Source organism: Triticum aestivum, chromosome 7A (assembly GCF_018294505.1).
Source record: "Triticum aestivum cultivar Chinese Spring chromosome 7A, IWGSC CS RefSeq v2.1, whole genome shotgun sequence".
In the NCBI taxonomy this organism is placed as follows: domain Eukaryota; kingdom Viridiplantae; phylum Streptophyta; class Magnoliopsida; order Poales; family Poaceae; genus Triticum; species Triticum aestivum.
The window spans coordinates 42,963,164-42,988,892 of NC_057812.1; the positions used below are offsets into that span (position 1 = coordinate 42,963,164).

Sequence of the window (25,729 nt, forward strand, 5' to 3'; positions counted from 1 at the left end):
TGTGGTAATAACCGAGGAGCATATTGCGCGGGCTGAATCGATCGGGATCATTGTTGGACAACTCCTCGATATCGAGCCCATGTCTCCGACTAGAGAGGAGGAAATAAAACGGAAATATGCCCGGGGCCAACCTTTGGTCGAGCCAGAGGAGGTCAATAAGCTCCCAACGAGAATGTATGAATTGCATCAATGTACATGGACATTACCAAGATTTCCAATCGAGAGTCCCTCATGGTGAATGTCAAGAAGGATCATTACTACCATGAGAAAGCTGTGACCGTTGAGTATTCAGAACTATTTCAGCTATACAATCAAGACGCACTCGACAAATCTATCGTCAGTTGCTATTGTCTGTAAGTGATTTCTTTCTGTAATTTAAGTCTCAAGCTAGCTGTAGTGATCATTTTGATCAATCATTACCTGTAATTATCCTCACTATATTCTTTTCTGTGGTATTATGCAGGATGAAGATTTATAAAATGAAAAAAGGTGAACGCTATGGCATTGGGTTCATTGACCCAAATACCATTAATGAATACACGCGGAAAATAGATCCATATCACAAAAAAAGTGTAGAGGACAGCATGCTACAGTTCTTCAAGGAACTCAAATACAATGAAGATATACTACTTCCTTACAACTTCCAGTGAGTCACACTGTCTTGTACTACAAATTCTGTTTTTCCCTACTAGCTAGCTACATGTTTTTGCTTACATATGCCCGCTTAATTAAGACATGCAAACGTGTGTGCATGCAGATTTCACTGGATCTTGTTAATCATTAAAGTTGATGAAGGAACAGTTGAAGTGCTAGACTCGCTACTTAAGAAAGCAAGTGACTACACCATCGTGAAGGGGATAGTCAACAGGTAATTTCAATCATTATTAACTATATCTCGGCCTATTTAATTAGTTCGTCATTTCCTGATAACAACTATTTAATAACCCATTTATTCATTTTCTTTGTCGGCGGGGCAGGGCTTGGGCAAAGTTCATCAGGGCCACTCCAGCTCCAGGCGCATGAAAACAAAAGCTGAAATGGTATCGACCCAAGGTAAGTAATTAAGTAGTACTAGCTAGCTGCCATCTCTTTAATTATCATGCTTGATTAATTATTATCTGATCAAATTTCATTCTCGTAAAGGCCCTGAAGCAGGCGCCGGGGAATGATCTATGTGCATACTACATTTGCAAGAACATTCGCATGATGGCGTCCGAAAGGAGCAAATCTCAAAGACAGGAGTGGGTACGATATCGATTGTCAGAACACTATTCACAATTTTTACACCATTATCGATATCTAGTCACACAACTAATACACATGCATATTATCTCCTTCTTAACAGTTCAGAGAGGTGCGGGACAAGCTCCTACCACAGAACCGCATAGAAGCAATTCAAGAGGAAATAGCGGGATTTTTGCTCGACCAGATCATAGATCCCAAAGGAGAATACTATTACCCGCTACCGCCCCCATGAACCACTTCCAATTGTTATCGTACTCCGAAGGCACCAATTAGCTAGGCTAATGCCACTGGCTCTGAAGGCACCAATTAGGAGAAATTATATATATATATATATATATATATATATATATATATATATATATATATATATATATATATATGTATACACATGTGTGTAGATATGTGTGAATTAATTAATGATGGTTGTATGAGACATTCGATGATATATATATATATATATATATATATATATATATATATATATATTATGATCGGTTCTATTAGAAATTTTATTTATATATATGCATAACGTGTACAATATATAGTATCATAAAATACCAGCAAACGAAAAAGAATTAAATGGAAAACATAAAATTAAATGAAAAAGAAATCATAAACCCAAAACCCCCCAACATTTTAATACCGGTTGGTGATACCAACCGGTACTAAAGGGCTCCCTGCCCCCGAAGCTGGCTCGTGCCACATGGTTGCCCTTTAGCACCGGTTCGTGCTGAACCGGTACTAAAGGAGGAGGGGGGGCCTTTAGTGCCTACATTTTAGCGCCGGTTACCAAACCGGCACTAAAGGGCCTTACAAACCGGTGCTATTGCCCGGTTCTGCACTAGTGAAAGAAGCTAGACAAAGACAACAATATATTTAGATTTGGATCATACTAATGATATCTGTCACACATTCACCGAAGCTTATACTCCCTCTATTTCCTTTTAGCCAGCATATAATATTTGGTCAAAGTCAAACTTTGTAAAGTTTGACCAACTTCATAGGAAAAAATACCGACATCTACATTACTAAAGTTATATGGTATGAAAATTAATTCCATGATGTATCTAATAGTATTGATTTCATATTGTGAATCTTAATATTATTTTTCTATAAACTTAGTCAAAGTTGACAAAGTTTAACTTTCACCAAATTTTATATGCAGACTAAAAAGAAACTGAGGGAGTAATAAATATGCATGATAATTGATCCCCCGAAGTAGTCAAATAATTGACTTATTTTTTATTTTGTGGGTGAGCTAATTGACGTACCTAATGCTAGTCAAACATTCAGTTACAAATCCATGTCCAAATGTTTTGACTAAATTGTTGATTCCACTACCCAATAGGCAAACAAGAAGAGTGACAGATATTCCAAAAAAGTGATGAATATGGGGAGGCATTTTTAGCTGTGATTTCAATTATTTTATTTTATTTTAATCTCTTTAAGTACATAATTTTTTTTTGAGACATAGTACATAATTATTTTATATCATTGTATATCCTTCTCTCCGTTCGCGGGCAGAAAATGAGGCAGCTGCTCCGCGGTGGCAACGAGGCAGGGAATAGGGGATGGAGGAGGGAATTAAAGCAGGCACCTCTATTTCTCGCATTAAGCGAGAGAGGAGCGACCCCTTGCTGAAGGGAACGCTAGTTGGGCCGGCCCACGCGTGCGGGAAACACGGCCTATTTTCTGTTTTGTTTTTTCATAGTTTTTTGTTTTTTACTTTTTTACTTTTTGTACTTTAAAATATTATAAATATATATACTACAAAAAGAACTCTTCAAAAAACATTTGAAAAAATGTTGAACAAGTATTCAAAAAAAAGTTGAACAAGCATTTGGAAAAAATGTTGATAATGTATATAAAAATGTTGAACATGTATATAAAAATGTTGAACAAGTATTTGAAAAAATGTTGATCATGTATTTGAAAATGGCGAAAAAGTATTGGTAAAATGTTAGATGTGTATTAGAAAAATATTGTTGACGTATACAAAAAATATAGAATAATAAAAAGAACAACGAAAATAACAAAAGAAACAATAAATAAAAAACAAAGAAACAAAGTAAAAAAAGAATGAAAAAGAACGAAAAAATGGAGAAGAAAAAAGAAAACAAACGAAAAAAAAAGAAAAAAATCAAAGAAAACCGATTTGTAATAGCCTCAACTACGACGCGCATTCAAACCAACCTATGGTTAGATGGTTAGAGGGGCTGTGGCATCCCCAGGCCTCAGCCCACCAGGGTTCAAGTTCTGATGCTCGCATTAATTTCTAGATTTATTTCAGGATTTCTGACGATGTGCATTCAGTGGGAGAAGACATTTCCGTCGATGACGAGGTGCCTACTGTGACTTCATAAATTTCAAGATGACATACCGGCTCAGTCTTTCGGAGGTGCTCATAAGAATAGAATATGCGCATGTACATTCATAGAGGTGAGTGTATACGCGTGTATATGAGCGCTGCACTCAGCTAAAAAGCATTATGAGCTTCCAAAAGGACACCAAGTTGTATGAGTTGATGTATGCACTGCACTCGGCTAAAAAGCATTATGAGCTTCCAAGAAGAATCATCTTGCATGCCATCGGGTACAACACCGCTGCTTGAAGCTCGTTCAAGCATTCAAAACACAAGCAACATTGGCTGATCAGAAGAAGCACCAAAAACAATCCGGCAGGAAATGGAAACACGAGAAGAATTGAAATCTTACGGCTCAACACAAGGACAAAGGCAATTTCAAGAATTCTGTCAAGCTTGTGGGCGACGTGGATGTAATAACCATTCTACCGGGAACTATCCTACTCCCAACTTAGCAAGAATCAGACCCGTACCATCTGGATTGTGCAGTCCATAAATCAAAACCCATACTTTATGTTGTGTACAAGATAAAAAAAGTTCAAAACTTGAGAAATTCAAGATATGGCATGATCACCTTAATCATCGCGAAGGAGACACTTGTATAAAAAATAGATATGGGAAAAGAATTCGTCTAAAAGTGGTGGGAGGAGAAAAGGCCTTGATTGAAAAATTTATAAATGCCAAGTGGAAACTGGCAAGAGCTACCAACAAAACCAAGAAATCAATAATGTATTTTAACATTTTGCCCACCTGGGCAAAATCTTCACCTTTGGTTTCTCTCATAACCTGTAAATACAAAACTTTGTATGGCATGTTTTATTCCTCCGAGTCACCAACTCATAAAGTGGACTACTTAATATTGTTCTCCCCGCCCAATTCCTTCACTATTCGCTGTGATTCACCTAGCAGACCCTGCATCTGCGGTGCATTCGAGATGTCTGGATCGTGCTGAACAATAAGCGTGAGGCTGTGCAAGCATTTCAGGTAGTGCTGCCTGAGGGCTTTCGACACCACGTTTCTTGTATGAGGCTGCAACAATTAGATATCGTGTCACAATGGCTGTTTAGTTCTTATGCACTACAGATCCAACTGAACAGAAAGGCTGATGCTTCGTTGCATGATTTTTGACAAATGTGGAGAAGGGTCTGACACAAACCTCGTTGTAAAGTGAAATACACCTGCGCAGAGCTTGTTCAACGTGTTGATAATCAAACTGAAATGCAGCAATCCAAGTCAGCAAAAATAAAATTGATAAAATTAAGTGATACTATAGGTAAATTAAGCATGAATTAACACAATGCAGAGGAAAGTTGATCAAGTACAGAAAAAATAAAACTATGTCTATTTAACACAAATTAAAGCCTGGAATTTGTAACTTCCAACTATGAATCAAATGTTTCCCAATAATATAAAATAGAAAAATTAACCACCAAGACCACTGTGATTAGTGGCTGAATTTCAAAGGGAAAATCGATCAATTTATAAGTCTCGGTACCATTTCCATATTGAAAAAAGCATCAGTGTTGTATAGGACCTTTTCAAAATTATTTTTAAAATGGATGCACAATTTAGTATATCGAGCATCTATGAGAGGTTTATCTGGCCATATGAATATCTAGAGCAGGCATTGTTATATTACAGGCAAACAAATACAGTACAACATATAATTAGGTCATTGCCATATTAATAAATGAAGTATTGGAAAAATACCGCTGGTGCCTGTATTCTCTTTCTTGCAGCTTCAAGAAGTCCAACAACTTCAAGTGCTTGCAACTATAACAGCAAAGTATCAATAAGAAAACTGGGATTCATGCATCTACCTAGTCAAGAAGATAACAATAATAATAGTGTTAATAAATCAATTTCCAATGTTTCACAATCCTAGGTACAGCACTGCGACATCAGGTTACAACTAAATTCAAGTATGGTGGGAGATCATTCTTATGCAGAAAATTTCAGATACGATGCTAGTTATCTCTTCATGGAACATGGGGTTGACATAACATTCTTATCGTACAAAATCCCACAACAAAGGTAAAGGCAACCTGATGTTACATGGGAGCTTTATGGTAACTTTGATCAGCTTGAAAATTTAAAGCACCAATGTCTTAAAAATGCAATCCTGAGAGTTACCAACAGAATTAATTCTTAACTGATGGAAAGAAAAATAAATAAACATGAAAGCGGGTGAAAATTGTAAAAATGGCAGTAGAAGGGGTTGAGCATCATGAACAGGGTAGCATGATAAACCCCTCAGGGTGAGTAGGAAGTAGAAACATACAAGTACAACTATTGCCCCAATCTTCTCTCTTTCCATGGCAAATGTGCTATTTAATTTTTTCCGATTCTCCCTTGAAGGATTCAATATTCCTTCCGTTATCCTACCATGATGAAATATTGAAGACTTCAGTAACATTAAGCAATTCATTGGGCTACTTACCAGTATTCTAGGCAATAAATGTAATAAACATGTACAATGCAACACCATAGAAGGGATAACTAAAGTATAGAATAGCAATGAAGGCAGGCTTCAGTCAAACAGACCTGTGAATTAGATACCACCATTTTTTTATTTGAAATTTTGAGTTGAAATTTCACCAATGAAACGGTTCAGCTAATCTTTATGGGTAACATAAAATATTCCACCAGCAAGTTTAATTGTGAAATCATAGAGGCCAATAAGAAGAATACCTTTCAAAGGGATTAATCCTCAAATTTGAGAAAATCCTCGAGATTTCACTACAGTAATCTATGACATATGAAAACAAAACCACCTTTTGATGTGCTTCATGGGTTTATGGAGATAGAAACTCGGAACATACAAAAAAATGGAGCTAAATGGCAATACCTTATTGAATCATTGACAAGTTGTTTTGCCTTGACAAGGTGAGGCGTAGACAGATCATTGTTTACCTTGATATCACTAGTAATTTTAAGCAAAGTTAGCCTTGCCAAGTGTACCAATATACCTGCTACCTATAACAATGAGACCAGCATACAATAGGTAATCAATCACTGATAGAATGCAATTGTTCAACATAAATATATCTTTAGATTTCAAAAGCCAGTTCAGATTGGCTGCAGCTATGTGGTGTATCAGGCTCCAGGGTTATAGGCCACGTGAGCCAAGCCATCCTAGGCAGGCCATATGGGTCAATCCCATCTACATATATCAGACTTAACAACGAAATCTTAAGATGCATGCAACTTCAAGAGTTTCCGTGTAACAAAGCTTGTGATATATACTACCAAGTGTGACCATTAAGATAAACTGGCCACGATGCTTTCATTTGGTAACACGATGACATTTTGTTATACTCGAGAATCGGCTCAAAAGCCAAATACAAGGCAATGGCAAACCTCAAAATGATCTTCAGAGAGAATCTTCCTTCTGACAGTGAGGCATCTGAATATCATAAATAATTGAAACCTATAAGTAAGAAAACTTTAAAAATAGCCAAGGAGCTTAACAAACAACCTTTTTACCTTTCCAATAGTTCTTCTGATTCCTTCAAATTCCCTATGTTTTGAAGAGTAACACTTAAGGTTTCGGCTGCGGCTGTAGTATCCAACGAATTCCATCCCTACCAAACAGTTCCACAGATATATTTCAGTAGTTTACATGTCATGGACTGATCACTGATGTCTATGGCAATATGGTTTCATGCTCTACACTGGGCCACTTAATCATGTATACACGCAGATCGTACTGAGTACTGAGGCAGCATTCCACATGACAACTTTGAGATGTTCGGATATAGAAATGGAAGTAAAATAGTGTCCCCTCATTTTTTGGATTCATGTCAACTTCAGTCAGTTTGGTATTTACTAAAACCAAACAGTATTTCGGTTTCATACCGTATTTACCGAACTAAACTAACTGGATGCACAAGCCTATGATTTAAGGCTCATATCAACTTCACATGGCAGACCACTGAAGAAAGTATATGTTTAAAGCTATATAAGCAAACCTTCGAAAGCTCCAGATTATGTAATATCTTCCGTTGCAAATTTTCAGCTTCAGCCAGTTGCTTTGACTTCACCAACTCCTAAAAAACAGTATATTAAACAAGAGCAAAAAATGCGCTCAAGGATGAAGTAAAATCACAAACAAGAATCACAGAGCAGAACTGGTCAGAGCATGCCATAAGAGAACTTAAGAAGAGTATGTGCTCATTGCAGAGAACTTAAGAAGAGTGATCAGCAAACACATTTTTTAAGTTTAGTATGTCAATATCTGCATTTAGATAGAAGAAATGCTTTCAGCAAGGCAGATTTAAATAAGAGAAAGTACATCAGAGGCCGTTGTTTTTTATTGAATACTGCAGAAACTAAGAATTAGGGATCTGAAGAATAATTTAGCATATCAATTGGGAACACTTTAGGTGTCATCTAAAATTTCCACTCTCTGCCCACCTCTAAAATGTTCTTCCAACTGACTGTACATAATCACGCTAAATATTTTACTAAAGGATCCTTGAACCTTGAAAGGAAGCCACGATAAAAGAGACCTCTAAATTGGACGCTAGCCTCATTGGGCCAACTGAGTTACACACCCACGATAAAAGAACAGGAGGAGGCGACCCTTTGGGCCAGAGCCGGCGCGTTGGGCCTGCGTGCCCTCATTCCCCAGACCTGGGATGTACATTAATTGCACCACCCTCACTCTGTATAATTGCCTCCTAGGAGGATGTAACTGAAACCCCTTCCTTTTCAATGCAATGAAACGCAAATCTTCTGCGTTTTCTCGAAAAAAAACCCTCTCCCTCTCTCCCCAGGTGAAGATCAAGGTGTGCCTGAAAGTGTTGTTTTGCTCACCATCAAATATCGGTGTCGCATTGTATTTATATTTTAAATATGCAACTTTTGAAAGGAAGCCACAATAATCAGAGCCTCATGTTCTTCCAACTGACTGTCCGCATGGGTGTGTAACTCTGTTCCTGCCTTCTCAATACAACAGAACACAAAGCTTCTGCGTTTTCTCGAGAGAAAAGAAACATCAAAGAGCATGGCTACAGCATTTCTTTTATAAACATCAACATAGTAGAAACCCCTATGCATAAGTTTGGAAAGCATAGTTGTTTATTGAGAGCTATAACATATTTGATAAAGGTGCTTACCAAAGAGAGAAACTTCATTCTTTGTATGCACGCAGGTGATTCGCCAAGTCCAGCTTCCTAATTAGCCTTCGTTAAACCCTTTCATGCACAAAAAAGAGATTAAGATCTACTCCTAAATGATAAACGTACCTCAAGTATCCTAATAGACTCTCGAATAAGAGCTTCTGCATCTTTTCCTTTTCCTTGTTGACTTAAAACCTACAAACAGGAAAAGATATGTTTAGCCTTTTCTGGCACAACACAGTTAGAAAGCTTGAAAATGCATTTCTCTGGTAAATAGTTGCAAATGGTTCCATCTATTTAGGAGACTGTAAAAATTAGGGAAATGCTCAAGAAAACACAGTTTAGAGTGAGCTCAAAAAGGGCATAAGTGCTTCAATAAGGGTGAAGTGAGCCTTGAAGATAGAACATTTAATATTTACTCGATGACATGTGGGATCATTAGAATAAGGCACCCGCATATCAGTAATATCGTCCAAACCACCCTCATCCATTTATTCACCCATCACTTGTGTCCTCGGTCATGATTAACAAAGCTCGCAAAAAGGAAAATTTTAAAACTACGTGACTCTCTCGCATCAAAACTGTTATACTCTCGCCTAGCTGCCCCGTTCGTCCGCGAAAAAAAATAGTTCACATGTTTTATTTCCTGTGAAATTGATGGCAATAGGGTATGGTTCACTGTTCATCTTTTCTCCATTCCAAAAAGCAACTTGAAAAGAGTTTTTCCATAGGAATCAGTTCCTTCAGAGTTTTCTTTGAAATTCATTGAAACAAAATGGGGCCTAATTAATATCCATGTAGTTTACATAGTTTCCGCTTCCAAAAAACAGTGTCACCATGTCAGATATGATTGGTTATGTTTAGCTAGGTGAGTGTGTGTCATATCTGGCTAAGGGGCTAGGAAAGAAAATACATAGTTTCCACCAAACAGTGCCATAGCTTTGGAGTGTGGCCTGTGGGGCTCAGGAGCTAGTTTAGCTTAGGTGTATGCCTGCTGTATCTGGTTTCCATTAATTAACTCAAATGAAATACAAAGCTCCTGCCCTTCCAGAAAGATGTCTCTGGAAAGAATAAGAGAATATAGAACACTAACTTATACAGTAACAGAGCAGTTGTACCTTGGCAAGAAGGTACATTGTATTTGCATAGTCTGGGTTACCAAGCCCCATAACACGTCCTTCTATCTACAAAAAGTTCAAAATTATGAGCCAGAGCTACAAAACATAAATTACCTTACCGTGAAAAATTTATCCAGATATATTATTTCTGAACAAAGAATAGCACATACAATTTTTACTCATCAGTAACTGGTATGTACCACTAACAAATACTCCCTCCGTCCCATAATATAAGATCGTTTTGGAAGCTGTTTTAGCTTGTAAAACGATCTTATATTATGGGACGGAGGGAGTATTTGATTATTCAGAGAAAACAAATAAAGATAAAGTCAGCAGAATACATACTACACAAGAGGGAAAAGGACAATACAGTAGCTCTTCTTGGATGAAACATTAACAGAGTATTCACATGGAAGAATAGCTAAAGTTTGTATTCATACAAAAGACCAACTGATGCTTGGTCCTACTGGCCTTCATAGGTAAATTGGAAGAGCTTTTCATGTACATATCATCGATTTACATGCACATATTTTCTAGTGCTTTGCCAAGTGTGCCATGACACAATGCCGGATATATTTCTATCACAGTTTATCATTGTCTGCTTGTGTGCCATGTGTCAAACAATAGACAATATTGAAGTAGTGTACTGCCTTACCCAAATGTTGTAATATTAATAATCTTACTGGCATAGACACACATGATATTAAAATAACGAATGTGAAACATGCAAAGGAAAGGGAGGGTAGATAACTAATGTTCAGTACCTTCAAAGCACGCTGCAAAAAGAAACAACAGAAACAGAAAATAATATAAGAAGCAAGTTTAAACTGAAGAAAACATGCATCAAATAATACAAAATGATGCAATAAATATATTGAAAATTAAAATGGCTAAACATGCTTTCCTTTTCAAGATTGTATTGTAATATTGTTCCACAAGCAGTTCCTTAATTTTTTATGTTGCACATGGTTAGAACAAGCACAACTCAAATAAGTAGAGAAGCTTAAATTAGTGAACTGTAACAGCAAGACAGAAAATGGGCACCATGTGGGCCTTCAAACGCACCCCCCGCATACCTCCAGGGTCGCTCGCGCGGGCGACTCCGGAGGCGACTCCAAACCCTAGCAAAAAGCCACCGATCCCCTGCCTCCCTGGCCGCCGCCGCCACCGGTGCCCGGCCGCCAAAGGCGGTGTTGGCGTGTGTGTGCGCACCCTGGCGGAGCTTCTTCACGCGGAGCAGCGACGCCGCGTGGGTTGCGCGGGTGTCCGGCGAGGCGGCGGGGCGGAGGCGAGTCGGGGCGGTTGGGCGGCGGACTGGTGGCAGCGACGCGGTGCCAGGGCTAGGAGGTTGTGCGGTGGTGCGGCGCGCTAGCTTGCGGCGGCGCTCTGCTCTGATCTGGGCCCGACCTAGGCCGGGCGGGCCGTGGCCGTGGCGCGTCTGGCTAGCGACGGCGACGTCGCCTACACGGGCCTGCGGCACCCCGTCCACCCCAACCAACATCTCCCTCCCCCCACCCCTCCCGTCCGCTGCTGTTGGAGAGGATGCTGGCATGCGAGCAGCGGCTGCTCTGCTATGCCCCGGCGGATCCCGGCGGCGGAAGCTACGGGCTGGCGTGGCGGCGCGGTGCAGGTGACCCCGTGTTGTCTGCTGGACGCGCTCCTAGCAGTGGCCGGCCTGCAGGCCCTGCACTGGCCGGTGCTTCCTACCGAGACGACAACGTTCCAAGTCTCCCTCATTGTGATAGACTCCCCCAGTGACGACTTCGCCACCTCCGATCTGCCTCGACGTCGATGGCCTTCGGAAGTCCCTGCTCACGGGTCGGGGCGAAAACCCCGCGCGGTGTCGGCTTGCGCTGTCAATGGCGACGCCTGAGGGTGCCGTTACCTCCTTGGAGGCGTTGACATGACCCTGGCCGGACTTCCTCCTTGAGCACTGGGGGAAACCCTAGGTCCGGCTTGCCAGACCGGGCAGCGACAGCGTCTCAGCGTTGTTCCCTTCTTGAAGGCGCTGCCATGGCTGCACATGGAGTACCTGATGCAGCGGCGAGAGGTTGGTGATGTGGCGCTCTGGCGGTGAATGCTACATAGGAGGTGGACGCCCGGGGCGCAACGTATGCCAGTGCCGACACTTCTCCGACGAGTTCTACACCAGTCCCAGCCGGTCCCTGCCTTTCACCCCGCCGACTCTCTCTAGGCACACAAGGGCACGAGGTATGTTGGGCTGGGCAGTTCTGGAGCTGAAATCATCCCTGGAGGCGTCTGGCAACGGCGGTGTTGCTGCCCTATTGCTCCGAGCCTCGACACCTCGCCATTCTTGGCTGGAGGCAAGGCTGGAGAGACCTGATGTCGTTGTGGTCTGTAGTTGAGGGCACCTCCTCACCTAATTGTAGCAGCTTGGTGAGGACGGTCGTGTGTGTGTGCGTGTGTGTGTATCCCTCCTTTGTGGAGGTTGTACCCGTGTTATCTTTCTGTTCAATGAAATGAAACGCAACCCTTTTGTGTTTTCTCAAAAAAAAAATGGGCACCATGTGCAACCGAAAATGAGTATCCAGATGATAACTTTTGCAGTGTTGTGGATGCTATGTTTTTTTAAGAAATTCTATGATGTATAAACTGGTATGTTTCTCTGAGAAATCCTTTGATTCCTAGACCGAGGAGCGGCATACCCGCGATGTGTTCCTGTGTTGTGGCGGCGCTCAGAAGCAGACAACTTCAAGCCTCTCCTTGTCTAGGTCAGTGAGCCACTTGATTGGTACGGGCATGGGCCACATGGGTCATCAGTGATGGGCCGTACATACAACACTCCCCCTCACGAGTCATAGATATCTATCATTCCCATCTTGTCACACGCTAAGCTGCATTCTCTGGTTCCAAGTCTTTCAGTCAAACAATCTGCAATTTGAACCACATGCTCTATCTTGATAATCCCAAATCCAACTTTTCTTTGATAAAGAATCTGTCTATCTCCACATGTTTGTTCTATCATGTTGAACTTGTTAAGCTTCATGCACTAGCCAACGCAACCAAAAGTCTGAACTGATGAAAGGGCTAGGCAATCCACATATACACTTCAACACCCCCTCTCACGTGTGATGCGGGAAGTCAACACATGGATAGACTCACGTATGGCTCAAGAGGCCTATACATGGACACAAAGGGGAGAAGAACATTTTTTCGATAAACTACGAAAGCCAAGACTTGAACTTAAGACCTTAGGCTCTTGATACCATGTTCAACTTCATGCACTAGGCAACGCAACCAAAAATCCGAACTGATGGAAAGGGCTAGGCAATCCACATATACACTTCAACAGAACTAGGTTGTTTGCTATATTAATTGCCGACTTGTTGTCACACCGTACATTCTAATAGATTCCTTGTCTATAGCAACTCACTCAGTCCCTAAGACATATCTCTGTATTTAGCCTCTGCAGTTGATTTCGAAACAGCGGGTTGTTTCTTGCTTCTCCAAGACACTAGATTTCCTCCAGCGAAACCACAATGGCCTAAAGTTGATCTGTTGTCATCAAGCTGCTAGCCCAATCAACATCATAATAACCATCTACAACAAGGTGTCCATAACTCTTGAACAACAACCCTTCCCCATGAGTACCTTTCAAGTATCTCGAGATTCTATGTACTGCCACAAGATGTTCACTTCTAGGCTCATGGATGTAACTAGTCGCAACACTTACTGCAAATGCAATGTGTGGTCGTGTACGACACAAGTACAACAAATCTTCCCACCAATAGCTAATATTTTTGTTTAGCCACAAGATCACCAAATTGGGCTGCAGTCACTTTGTAGTTTTGATCAATTGCGGATGAAGCTGCTCGAAAGCCCAACATGCCAACATCACATAGAAGGTCCAAGGCATACTTTCTTTGAGAAAGAGCTATTCCTTTTCCAGACATGGCCATTTGTATACCAAGTACTTGAGTCGACCAAGATCTTTAACTTCAAAGGCCTTTACTCAGACACTTCTTTAATCTTGCTATCTGTACGTCATCCTTCTCCGGTGATAATGATATCTACATAAACTACACGAATGATTATTTTCCCTTTAGAGTGTCTATTAAACAATGTATGATCACCATTGCATTGTCCATACCCCATGTGACACACTGCCTGTCTATACTTGTCAAACAAAGCTCTTGGAGATTACTTCAGCCCGTAAAGGGCTTTCTTGAGCCTACATGCCTTGCAAGCAGTCTTAGAAGTCAAGAACCCAGGTGGGATCTCCATGTAAACCTCCTTCTACAAGTCCCCATGCAAGGCCACCCAAAATTTGGTGCACAGGAGATCAGAATCCTCATAGCATTCATCTTCGCTATTGGAGCAAAGGTCTCATCATAGTCAATGCAATGCACCAACGACGGTACATCAGTGGGCCAAACCAAAGAAAGGCCGTCTCTTTAATGACGTGGTCATGCGGATATGATCCAACAAAAGAGATGTTGAAGAATATGCCCTACTCAAGGAGTCAAGCACTTGATCAAAACTAAATCATCCCACGACATGAGCACATAGGAAAGATGAAGAGAAGGATAATCAACACTAACAAAGATATTTCCTACCAGTAAGCACCCCACTAACTCACACGTCATTCTTGCATCTCACTGCCACTATGCCTGAGAAATGGCAGAAAGCAAAAGGTGTGAACCTTGTAATCTTTTCTATACAGGAAAACAAACCCTCTTCAAAGCTATACATTGTGGAGTACTGCTGTCAGCAGAACATTCCCTAGTGTGTAAGAGAATTTGAAGGTGATAAAAGGCAGTGAAGTATTCCAACAGTCCGCCACGACACTCGCCCCATGGCAGAGAAACCCTTCACCAAGCAGCGGAGCTCAGCATTTCCACCACACCGATGCCTCCGATCTCCCCCACAGTTCCCTTTCCCGAGAAGCAACTTATCTTGGCCATTGGACCGCGTATAAATACCCACGGGCATGCAAGGCAAGGCCCCTATTTCTTCACCTTCCTCCCCTCCCACATAGGCATGCGATCTTCTCCATGGTTTTCGGCAGCAAGGTCTCCCCGCCCATGCTCAGCAGCATAGCACCCCGATATGCTTATCTGCATTCATTTTCGTGGGGATACATATGATGCACTTCACATGGTGTTTTGATGCGTTTGGTTTGGTTTTTGTGGCAGAGATAGCGCCCATGGTGAACCTTTTTTGGCGCCGGATCAATGTCGCATAGGCTGTGTGTACTTGGAAAAGTTTTGTGTTCCCACGTAGAGAAATGTTTGTGCTGTGAATTGTTGTGTGGCGCATGCGCGCCTCGCTTCACGGTTTTCTATGATGTTCTCCTTTTGATTCATAATCATAAGAGTCTATGCAGAAAAACAATTAATGCTATCTCTTCTAGAACTTTTTTGGCTTGCCATCTTTACTTGTTTTGAAGAGCTCATTTTGGAGTATGTTCGTAAGCATCCAACAACAACAACAAAGCCTTCAGGCCCTGTTTGTTTGGGCTTTTGCTTCTGCTTTTGCAACTTTTCCACTTTGGTCAAAAAGCCACAAAAGCTCCTAAATAGATGCTTTTGGATCTTTTATGGCTTTTGGAGCTAAATATTGTTATATTGGTTCATCAAAAGCCATAAAAGCCCAAAAGCACCTATTTAGGAGCTTTTATGGCTTTTCGGCCAAAATGGAAAAGCTGCAAAAGCAGAAGCAAAAGCCCAAACAAACAGGGCCTTAGTCCCAAACAAGCTGGGGTAGGCTAGAGGTGAAACCCATAAGATCTCGTGATCAACTCATGGTTCGGGCACATGGCTAGCAAGCTTCCACGCACCCTGTCCATAGCTAGTTTTTTGGTGATACTCCAATCCTTCATATCTCTCTTTACGGATTCCTCCCATGTCAAATTCGGTCTACCCCGACCTTTCTTGACATTCTCCGCACGCTTTAGCCGTCCACTATGCACTGGAGCTTCTGGAGGCCGGCACTGAATATGCCCAAACCATCTCAGACGATGTTGAACAAGCTTCTCTTCAACTGGTGCTACCCCAACTCGATCTCGTATATCATCATTCCGGACTCGATCCTTCCTCGTGTAGCCACACGTCCATCTCAACATACGCATCTCCGCCACACATAACTGTTGAACATGTCGCCTTTTAGTCGGCCAACACTCAGCGCCATACAACATTACGGGTCGAACCGTCGTCCTGTAGAACTTTCCTTTTAGCTTTTGTGGCACTCTCTTGTCATAGAGACTGCCAGAAGCTTGGCGCCACTTCATCCATCCAGCTTTGATTCGATGGTTCACATCTTCATCAATACCCCCATCCTTCTGCAGCATTGACGCCAAATATCGAAAGGTGTCCTTCTGAGGCACCACATGCCCATCAAGGCTAACCTCCTCCTCGCGCCTAGTAGTACTAACCGCACATCATGTACTCGGTTTTAGTTCTACTAAGCCTAAACCCTTTCGATTCCAAGGTTTGTCCGCACATCATGTACTCGGTTTTAGTTCTACTAAGCCTAAACCCTTTCGATTCCAAGGTTTGTCTCCATAACTCTAACTTCCTATTTACCCCGTCCGACTATCTCAACTAGCACCACATCATCCGCAAAGAGCATACACAATGGGATATCTCCTTGTATATCCCTTGTGACCTCATCATCCAGCTTGACCAGGATAATCCGGTCGCCACGTCTCTTGACGTCTACCACTCCATCCTTGAGGCTCTTGTTGATCAAGATGCCTACGCCATTTCTATTTGCAGCCGTCCCCGTGTACCACAGCTTGAAGCCTATATCCTCCACCTCCTTCGCCTTTTGACCCGTCCATTTGGTTTCTTGGACGCAAAGGATATCAACCTCCTCACCATTGCATCAACTAGCTCCCGAAGCTTCCCTGTCAAAGACCTACGTTCCAGCTACCTAAGCGAATCCTCCTAGGCTCGGCTAGCTTCCTCCTACGTTCGTAAGCGTTCGCATTAGATTTTACATTTGGCGATCATCCACACGTATTACTTGTTCATTTCAGAGCACCTTTGCGTTTAACATTTGAGGGGGCAGAATAGGTGTACTAAATAGTGGTATTTCCGATACTTTCCTCGTTTTGTTGAAATTATGCTGCAATCGAATAGTTATGGTCAATGAATTGGCTTGAATAATTTCACGTATCTTAAATGGGGACTCGGATAATTGGTTTCTAGTTTTTACTGCATTCTGCAAAGGAATTAAAGTTTCTAGCATTTTATTCACTTTATTTTTAATTTTTTTTGCAGCGAACATATGTTGGTTTTACGCATTCAAGAAGGCACACCGGCTGGATTAGAATTCTATCGGTCGCAGAGTCAAGCGGTTCAAGACGGCTCTGCTCCAATGACTTGATATGGTGAGACAAAATCTCTATGGCTCCATGTATTTTGCATGCTCTTGCGTATATGGTGTTTCCTTCATTAGTTTCATTCATTTTAGTTCATTTCTAGTTGCTTGCTGTTTTTGGCTTGCTTGTGCCTTTATTTACCTTGCATGGCTTGCAATTTTCACCTTGTTGTAAAACCAATGTATGTAGCTAGTAGCTTCATTACTTGCTTGATAAAGCTTTAACAAATTGCTAAGTGGATAAGTGTATCGCTTTGATTGGCTATAGGTCTCAGAATTCAATTTACACTGATGGAAAACAAGCCAATACAAGAGAACTAGTAGCTTGATTGATATCTCAATGTATGAGTGATTAAAATGCTCATAAAAATGCGGTTGAATTGGATGGTGTTTGCCTACTTGTAGCTTGTATTTGGAGCTTGGATGTTTTATGACTCCTCAATTCATTTGATTTCAATTCAATAAAATTGTAATTGTGTGATAAGATGATAGATAATTAGCCGATGCCCAAGGTGATTCAATTGGTATTTGTTAGGAGATGTCATGAAGCAAGTATGCAAGCTGAATTTATTAATTATGTTACTCCAGAAGTAGTGTAATGCCACAATTATGTTATTCCAGATGATATGATGCATCCTTTGCTCCTTTTTATTTTATATGTACATGTGCTAAGTTCTAGTTGCTTATTGATTGAGAGAAATCCACCACATATCCTTTTATTCAGGAAACGAACCGAAATGAAGGAAACACCACATACGCTAGAGTATGCAAAATACATAGAGCCATGGAGATTGCATCTCGCCTTCTCAAGTCATTGGAGCAAAGCAATCTTAAACTGCTGACTCCGTGACCAACAGAATTGTGATCCAGCCGGTGTGCCTTCTTCAATGCATCATACCTACCTATGTTCATAGCAAAAAAGTAATCTAAAAATAAAACGAGCAAAACGCAAAAACTTCCATTTACTTTGTAGGGTCTAGTAGAAACTAGAAACCAATTATTTGAGTCCCCATTTGAGATATCTAAAACTACTCTAGCGAAACTAATTGGCCATAACTATATGATTGCAATATGATTTCAACAAAACGAGCAAAGTATCGGAAATACCACTATCTAGTACATCTAACTGCTCCTTCAAGTGTTAAACACAACTGAAATGAACAAGTAATATGTATGGCTAATCGCGAAGCAAAATCTAATGCGTAAACTACGAACATACTCTAAAATTAGCTCTTCAAAGCAAAAAAAATAAGACAACCCAGAAACTTCCTCCAGGAAATCACACAAACTATTTTTCTCATAGACCCATATGATTGTGAATCAAAAGCAAAAAACATCCTAGAAGAACACGAATCGAGGCATGCATGCCCCCCCCCAAATCTCAGAACAAATAATTTTAAATGTGTGAAGACAAAAAAATTCCACAGCCTACACGGCATTGATCCGACACCAAAAAAATTCACCGGGAGCACTCGATCTAGCACAAAATCCAAACCCAAACGCATCAAAACAACATGCAAAATGCACCATATGTATGCCTGCAAAAACGAATGCACGTACAGAGTTAAGAGACTTTGGGGGCATTCGGGCTCGATTCAGTGGTTACGCGCATGATAGGTGCGATGCTGCTGAGCGTGGACGGGGCAACCTCACCGTTGAACACCTACATGGAGAAGGTCGTCATGCCCAGGTGGGAGGAAAGGCAAGTGAAGAAATAGATGTTCAGCCTTGCGTGCCCATGGCTATATGTATGTCGATCCAACAACCAAGATAAGTTGCTTCTCGGGAAAGGGAACCACAGGGGAGATCAGAGGCGTTGATGTGGTGGAAATGGTGAGCTCCAGTGCTTGCTGAGAGGTTTCTCTGCCTCGGCGATGGGGCAAGCATCATGGCTAGCTGCTGGAACACTTTGCTGCCTTTTTACCACCTTCAAATTCACTTGCACACTAGGAAATGTTCTGCTGACAGTAGTGCCCCACAATGTTCACCTTCAAAGACGGTCAGTTTCTCTGTATGGAAAAAAATACAATGTCCACACCTTTTGCTTTTTGCCGTTTCTCGGGCCGTGAGATGCAAGAATGACGTGTGAGTTAGTGGGGTGTTGGCTGCTAGGAAATATTCAGGCCCTTTTCACCCGCAACGCGATACCGGAGTTATACATTTTCAAGGTAGAGTTTTGTCCTCTTTTGCTAGAAACACTACAAAAGTAGAAGCACCCTTCTAGAGATAAGAATAGCAAATGTTTTGAAGCACTGATGGAAGCATGCCATGCTAAAGTTGACGATCTCGTTTGTTTATCCTTCTTTTCATCTTGCCCTATGTGATCATGCTACGAGTGCATCAAGATGATTTAGTTACGATCGAGTGCTTGACCCCTTGAGTAGGGCATATTCTTCATCATCTTTGTTGTTGTATTGTATCCCAATGACCACGTCATCAAAGAGACGGTCTTTCTTTGGTTTAGTCCACCAATTTACCGTCATTGGCCTGGTTATACTCGCCACAAGCCTTGCTTTGTACCTTCCAATCTTTCCTTCTACATTCTGCTTCACAGGTGTATACCCACTTGCAGTTGATTGCATTCTTTCCTGTTTGGAGGTGTTACTGCCCATGTCTTGCTCTTACACAGAGCCTCGAGCCTCCAGCTCCTCCACCAAGGCCATATGTCATTTTAAGTCACCCGTTTGCCTTCATATAAGTCGGAATTGACACAAACTGAAGAAAAGCAACAAATGCTCTATAGTTTAGACTAAAGAGAAGCAACAAATGCTTTGTAGGTTGGAGATAATGCCTCATACAGAACTTAATTTCCAATATCATTGGCATCGAACCCATACCGATTATCTGGTACCCTTGTTCTTGCTCGAGTACTTCTCCCCAAAGAAATCGGCCCATCAATTGACCCTTCGGTAGCCACTGACCCTTCAGCCTGGTCCCCATCAGAGGAGATGGAAATCACATTAGTACTACCCTATTGTTCCATCAGTGGCTGATCTAGTTGCTCCCCCTAATGTGCAACACATTACCACTCTTCCATGAATACACCTTGAGCTGCTTCGCTTGCTCTGCTGTCCACCTCAGCACACTGCCAGGCACGCTACCAACTTGAGCCGATGCACCAACCTGCGCATCACTAGTGTAGGTCGATGCTTGTGTCACAGGAGCCACATGAGTTAATGTGCCACTACTATCCCCCACTTGACCAATTTCACCAACCCGAGATTGGTCATGGCCTTCGGACATGATGCTTAGATCATTTTTCTCACCATAAGAAGGTTTTGACACACAGAATGTAACATCAATGCTCACAAATGTCATCCTCTCATATAGATTCTAGCATTTGTACCCCCTTTGTCCTGAAGAATACCCAATAAAGATACACTTGACTCCTGAGGATCCAATTTGTTGATGGCCTATGATCACGAACAAAACAAGTGCAACCAAACACCTTGGGAGGAATTAGAAATTTATTTTCTGTGAAACTTAACTCACAACAATTTCATACCTTTCAACCGGGATGGCGTGCGATGATCAAGAAGGTGGCCATCATCACAGCTTCACTACACAGAAACTTGGGCACATAATGGTGAACATCAATGCCTGAGCCACGGTTCAACTTGCTCTTGTCCACACCATTCAATACATCAGGAAATATTTGATACATTTTGTCAAAAGACACATGTCCCATCCTAGATTAGGGCTCTAACTTCCTTATCCTCGACAACTGCAGCTAGCATGTGCATTCCCTCATGGTCTGTCCTGTTGCGGTCCATGTACCACAGCCCCCTACGCCTTGCCTTGGGAGCATGTCCCATCCTGGATTAGGGCTGTAATCTCCATATCCTCAACGACTGCAGCTAGCATGTGCATTCCCTCCTGCTCCGTCCTGTTGTGGTCCATGTAACACAATCCCCTATGCCTCACCTTGGGAGCATTCCAATGAGGAGCATTTGAAGAACCACCACCCCGATTCTGACAACATCTCCCATTCCGACCACCTCCATTGCTACTACCAACACCTACCTCCGCCTTGGGAGCATTACAATCAAGGAGTTCAACATCCATGCTAGTATCAGGTAGTCAATATCACTCCACTTCTTCCATTCCGAGCTTTCCTTGTTAGCATGTTCTTCAACCGTCTGAAGAACATATCCCATCAGATCCTTTGGCTTCAATATCAACAGGGCCCACCTCGACCAGCTTAGGCAGCTGCTCCTGCCATTCAAATTCACGTCATTTGGCATGAGCTCAAGCTTCAAAACCCGATCTACTTGGAACACGACAAGTGCACCACCTTCTGCATCGGTGTTGGAGATGACCCCTCAACAATTTTCGCAGTCATGAGCTACGTCAGTTTCTCAAGAGCAGTGGCCAGTTCAGACCCCATGACAGCCTCCATCTCTTCTTCTCCTAGTTGTACCACCTCCAGTGTTGCCTCCTTCCTCTGCAATCAGCAGCCACACCACCACCAGGATCACTCACTTTAGCTATGAGAACCTCTTCTACGTGCGTCAGCGCCAAGTTAAGCCATCAGTTCCAACAACACCAACCTCAACAACAGCAACAACTCCGGCAGTGCCTCCCGCTAACACTCCACCACCTGTGCGCCGCCCAACCACCAGTCGATCCGCGCCATCCCATGACACGCCAGCGCGCTGCCCTTTGCTGCAGCCGCCGCATAGCTCCAGGCCACCACGTTGCTCTGCCGCGAGAGGGAGAAAGATGAGCCTCGCTGACGACGCTGCCATCTCCAGGGCCCTGGCCTCTGATACCATGTAGACCGAAGAGAGGCAAACAACTTTGAGCCTCTCATTGTCTAGGTCATGGGCCAAAAGTGATGGGCCACACATACAACACTATATTTGATTTTCCTGGCTATTCCAATGTGATGTTGCGCACTATTGAGGTTTCCAAAGATTATTGAAATATGGCCATCATTGTGTCCAGCAAGATTAAAGAACTACTTCCTCCGTTCCTAAATATAAGTCTTTCTAGAAATTCCAACAAGTGACTACATACGGAGCAAAATGAGTGAATCTACACTTTAAAATATGTCTACATACATCTGTATGTTGTATTCCATTTGAAATGTCTAAAAAGATTTATATTTAGGAACGGAGGGAGTACATGTTAAGGTAGCAACAGGAAATGTATATTCATTCCTTAGAATTATTGCCTAGATGACATTTCAATTAAAAGCTTGTCAAACATTACAAGATAATACAATTACAAAAAACATAAGACATTAACTCGAAAAAAATCATGAGGTAAAAACAGGTACCTCAAAACATGTCTGAGCTTGATCAAACCTGCGTTGGATATAATAGTATTGCCCAAGATTACGGAAAGCTGCTCCAACCCTACAAGAGGCATGTAAAGTATTTTTATACAATTCCAAAATTAAGGTAGTTCTCCAACACACGGAATTTAGATGAAACACTATATGCATTGACAAGTGCAGTCAACCACGCAACACACACAGGCAACACACACAGACGAAAGTGCATACCATCCTTCCACTCACCAACAATGGTATACAATGAGCAGGCAGGAATGTGTAACACATACTAGAATGTAATGAACAAAAATATCTGTCATATATACTCTTTTTTATCCCAAAAGAGTGGTATTTTGCTCCTGACTAGAACTTTCTTTTACAAAATGAGCCGAATCAAAGTCACTGAACAATGATATAGAACACATTATAATCTAAAAATCAAAGTACCGTATATCATCAGGTCCAAATGATTGCTCCAAGATTTCAATCGCTTCCAGATATAACGGCTCAGCTTTCTCATACTCTTTCCTTAGCCTATAAAACTCTGCCTGCAAAACTTAGGATAATAGTTAAATAGGGGAACAAAAAGGAATGTTGCTTCATGCAAGACTTGTATTAACTTTTAAGGTAGGTTTACGAAAGCCTACCACAAAAGAGAGCATGGCCTGCCTATTCAAATTTGTAGACAAAAACTATTTGAGTGCCAGTGTGTCAAATGCAACCCGTACAACTTAAACTAGGGGGGATAATACAGTGGTATTTGTACAAGAAACCAACAATTCCGGTCTTTTGAAGTTGTTTGGTTGAGAGAGCTTAAATGGTTACGGGTTTAATGGAATCACATGATAAAGATTGGACTTCACATGCAGATTCATAAACGTATGGAATCTAAAATACAATGCGCGGAATCTATTACTGAATCCTGATACACACAAGTATTTTAAATTCTATGAAGCATAAAAACTAGCAAACAAGAGTTCTCTAGGTGACTTATCAGACACTTTGATTTAATTGGTAGCCTTACATTGTCAGTCCCCCCACGCAGTTTAAATATTACAAAATAGACATAATTAAGCATATAATGGTATGGTATTAAATGCAGCTGAGTTTACCAGTTTAGTTCAATGTCTAACCTGTTCAAACTTTTCCACATATTTCTTGCTGAACTTGCATAGGTTAGGACAACAAAATCTGTGTGCACTTTAGCATCCCTAAGAGAATCTGGCACACCTTTTGAGTCTATGGTTGTATGTCCCACTGTCAAAAAAAGAGGAATCTGGACAAATATGTTACTACTTACTACGAACAGAACCTATTCCTAACTCGGTTAAACTTTCCTAGCTTACAGCAAAGTGTGGTAATGTTTGACTATGAACCCAAACAGATCTTAAACCTCATAATCTAGCTTATGGACTTATATGGGTACTGCAGTTCCATACATTAGAAAGGCAAATAGAATGTTACTTCAATCTTCAGTTCATAATCAACAGTAACACATACCAAGTTGTTCAGAGCTGATGCAGCATGTGGATCTCTGAGTCCAAATCCTTCTTTAGCTTCTTGTAAGGCTGCCTTGAATAACTTCTCTGCTTCATCTAGTTTTCCCTGGAAAATTAATATAAATGGATATGATAGACTAACAACAACTGTAATTTAACGGTCGAATGAAGAGTAGGAGTAACTAAAGAGACACGCCTCCTTTCCTCCTCTCATACAGTTATACTCCAACCAAACATTATGATGTTAAAAATTTGTAATGCACAGGGTATATGGTCCAAACAGTCATACTTAATTTAAATGTTCAATAGTTGCATGATTTTGCAACTGAAGCAAGGTCTTGGAATATGTACTTCCAATACGAGAAGTTGCTAAACCCAAGCTTTCAAGAAATACCAATAAAAAATATCATGGCAAATTACCACCCAGTTCCCGTATATCAACATGAAACAGCACATAGTTTAATACTTTAATTACAGGCTAAACCTTCCAAATCCACATGGTTTAATGAGGAAACTGAAGAGTTATCCCCATAGTAAGAGTTGCAGCAAGTGACCAAAAAGTGTGGACCAAACAGGTTATATGAAAATCGGTCAGCATCAGGGGACTAAGCACTGGAGTTGTTCTTTCTAGGCTATGATGTATCAACATGATTGTGGTTAAATTTCGCATCATTTTCGGGAAACACATATAATAAAGAGAATTATGTTTGAACAGAGGAGGAAACTATAATGTAGTACTAAGATTATTTTTCTCAGAAGGATAATGCCAAAAGGTGGTTCAGATGAAGGTAAGGATAATGAGAACCTTACTTCCATGAAAAACTCTCGTGCTTTATCAGTGCACATTCTCCATTTGATCGTGTGTTCATTTGAGATCACTGAACCATCTTCAATGCGACGCAGGCCAGTAACATTTACATCAGCTTGCTCACTTGTAGCTGCTGGAGCAACCAAATCATCCTGAGCCAATACAGAGTTGCTGCTCAGGCCAAGAACAACAGCTGTAACAAGACTGGAATTAGGATTGCCATGGTATCAAATATGATATTTATTTGATTAAATCAAATGGAGGAGGCTGCATATGCAGAGAGCAGACCTGCTTGCCCAATCAGTATGGCGGCATATGTTGAACCCTTACAACTGAAGTGACCATCACTAGAACCTGTGAGAGAAAATCATTAATTTCACTCATCTTGTTAAAATGGTTATGATGGCAAACATGAGAAATACCACCCTTACTGCAGTAGGAACAATACCCGCGGGACAGATTAAAATCAGATCACTAATCTAGTCTTAGGCCCTCACGACCCTCGCGTATCTCTCAGTACATCCGCCCAAGCAATCGGAGGCAGCATCATCGCAATCTCACGATCTAAGACACTACCAGTCCGCCTCGCTACAGCTATTCCGCCGCCAAACTGAAGACCCGGCGTGGAGATCCTGCGAGGGGTAGAGAGTAGAGGCACGGATAAGCGCTCACCTGACGTGGAGGCCGCGCCGGCGGCCGCGCGGGGCAGGCTGAAGCTCCTCCAAGACGGCGCGGCGGCGAGACGACCCGCCGGGGCGTGGCGAGCGTGCCGCAGGAGCGAGAGAAGCCTCCGCCGCGAATACATGCTCCGATATTTCGTCGCCTCTCGACCGGCGGCAGGGGCTGGCGGCAGCGGAGGCGGCGGGGACGGCGCTTGCTTTCTTCGTCGGCGGCAGCGGCAGGGAGGCGGCCAGCGCGACGAGAGAGGAGGGAAGGGTTTGGTTGGGCCAGG

General features: G+C 41.9%; 1 protein-coding gene across 3 annotated transcripts; it reads right to left on the reverse strand.

Annotated features, from left to right (window-relative positions):
- Window positions 1-4,265: 4,265 nt before the first annotated feature.
- LOC123148157 (kinesin light chain 3) lies at window positions 4,266-25,729 on the reverse strand. 3 transcript variants are annotated; one of them, XM_044567520.1, is made up of 18 exons: window positions 25,450-25,729; window positions 25,066-25,131; window positions 24,780-24,970; window positions 23,971-24,075; window positions 22,918-23,018; window positions 22,474-22,552; window positions 10,613-10,624; window positions 9,849-9,914; window positions 8,857-8,925; window positions 8,728-8,784; window positions 7,579-7,656; window positions 7,094-7,191; window positions 6,968-7,013; window positions 6,456-6,583; window positions 5,889-5,988; window positions 5,318-5,380; window positions 4,764-4,820; window positions 4,266-4,636 (listed from the first exon to the last, which is right to left on the reverse strand). In XM_044567520.1, exons 1-18 carry the CDS (start codon window positions 25,580-25,582, stop codon window positions 4,457-4,459), a joined length of 1,629 nt encoding a protein of 542 aa, XP_044423455.1. In that variant the 5' UTR covers window positions 25,583-25,729; the 3' UTR covers window positions 4,266-4,456. The 3 variants fall into 3 exon arrangements, 2 of the variants coding, with proteins under 2 accessions (XP_044423455.1, XP_044423456.1); XR_006473673.1 differs by lacking the exon at window positions 4,266-4,636 and having other exon boundaries at window positions 4,783-4,820; window positions 5,318-5,427; XM_044567521.1 differs by lacking the exons at window positions 4,266-4,636; window positions 4,764-4,820; window positions 5,318-5,380 and adding an exon at window positions 6,299-6,356 and having other exon boundaries at window positions 5,916-5,988.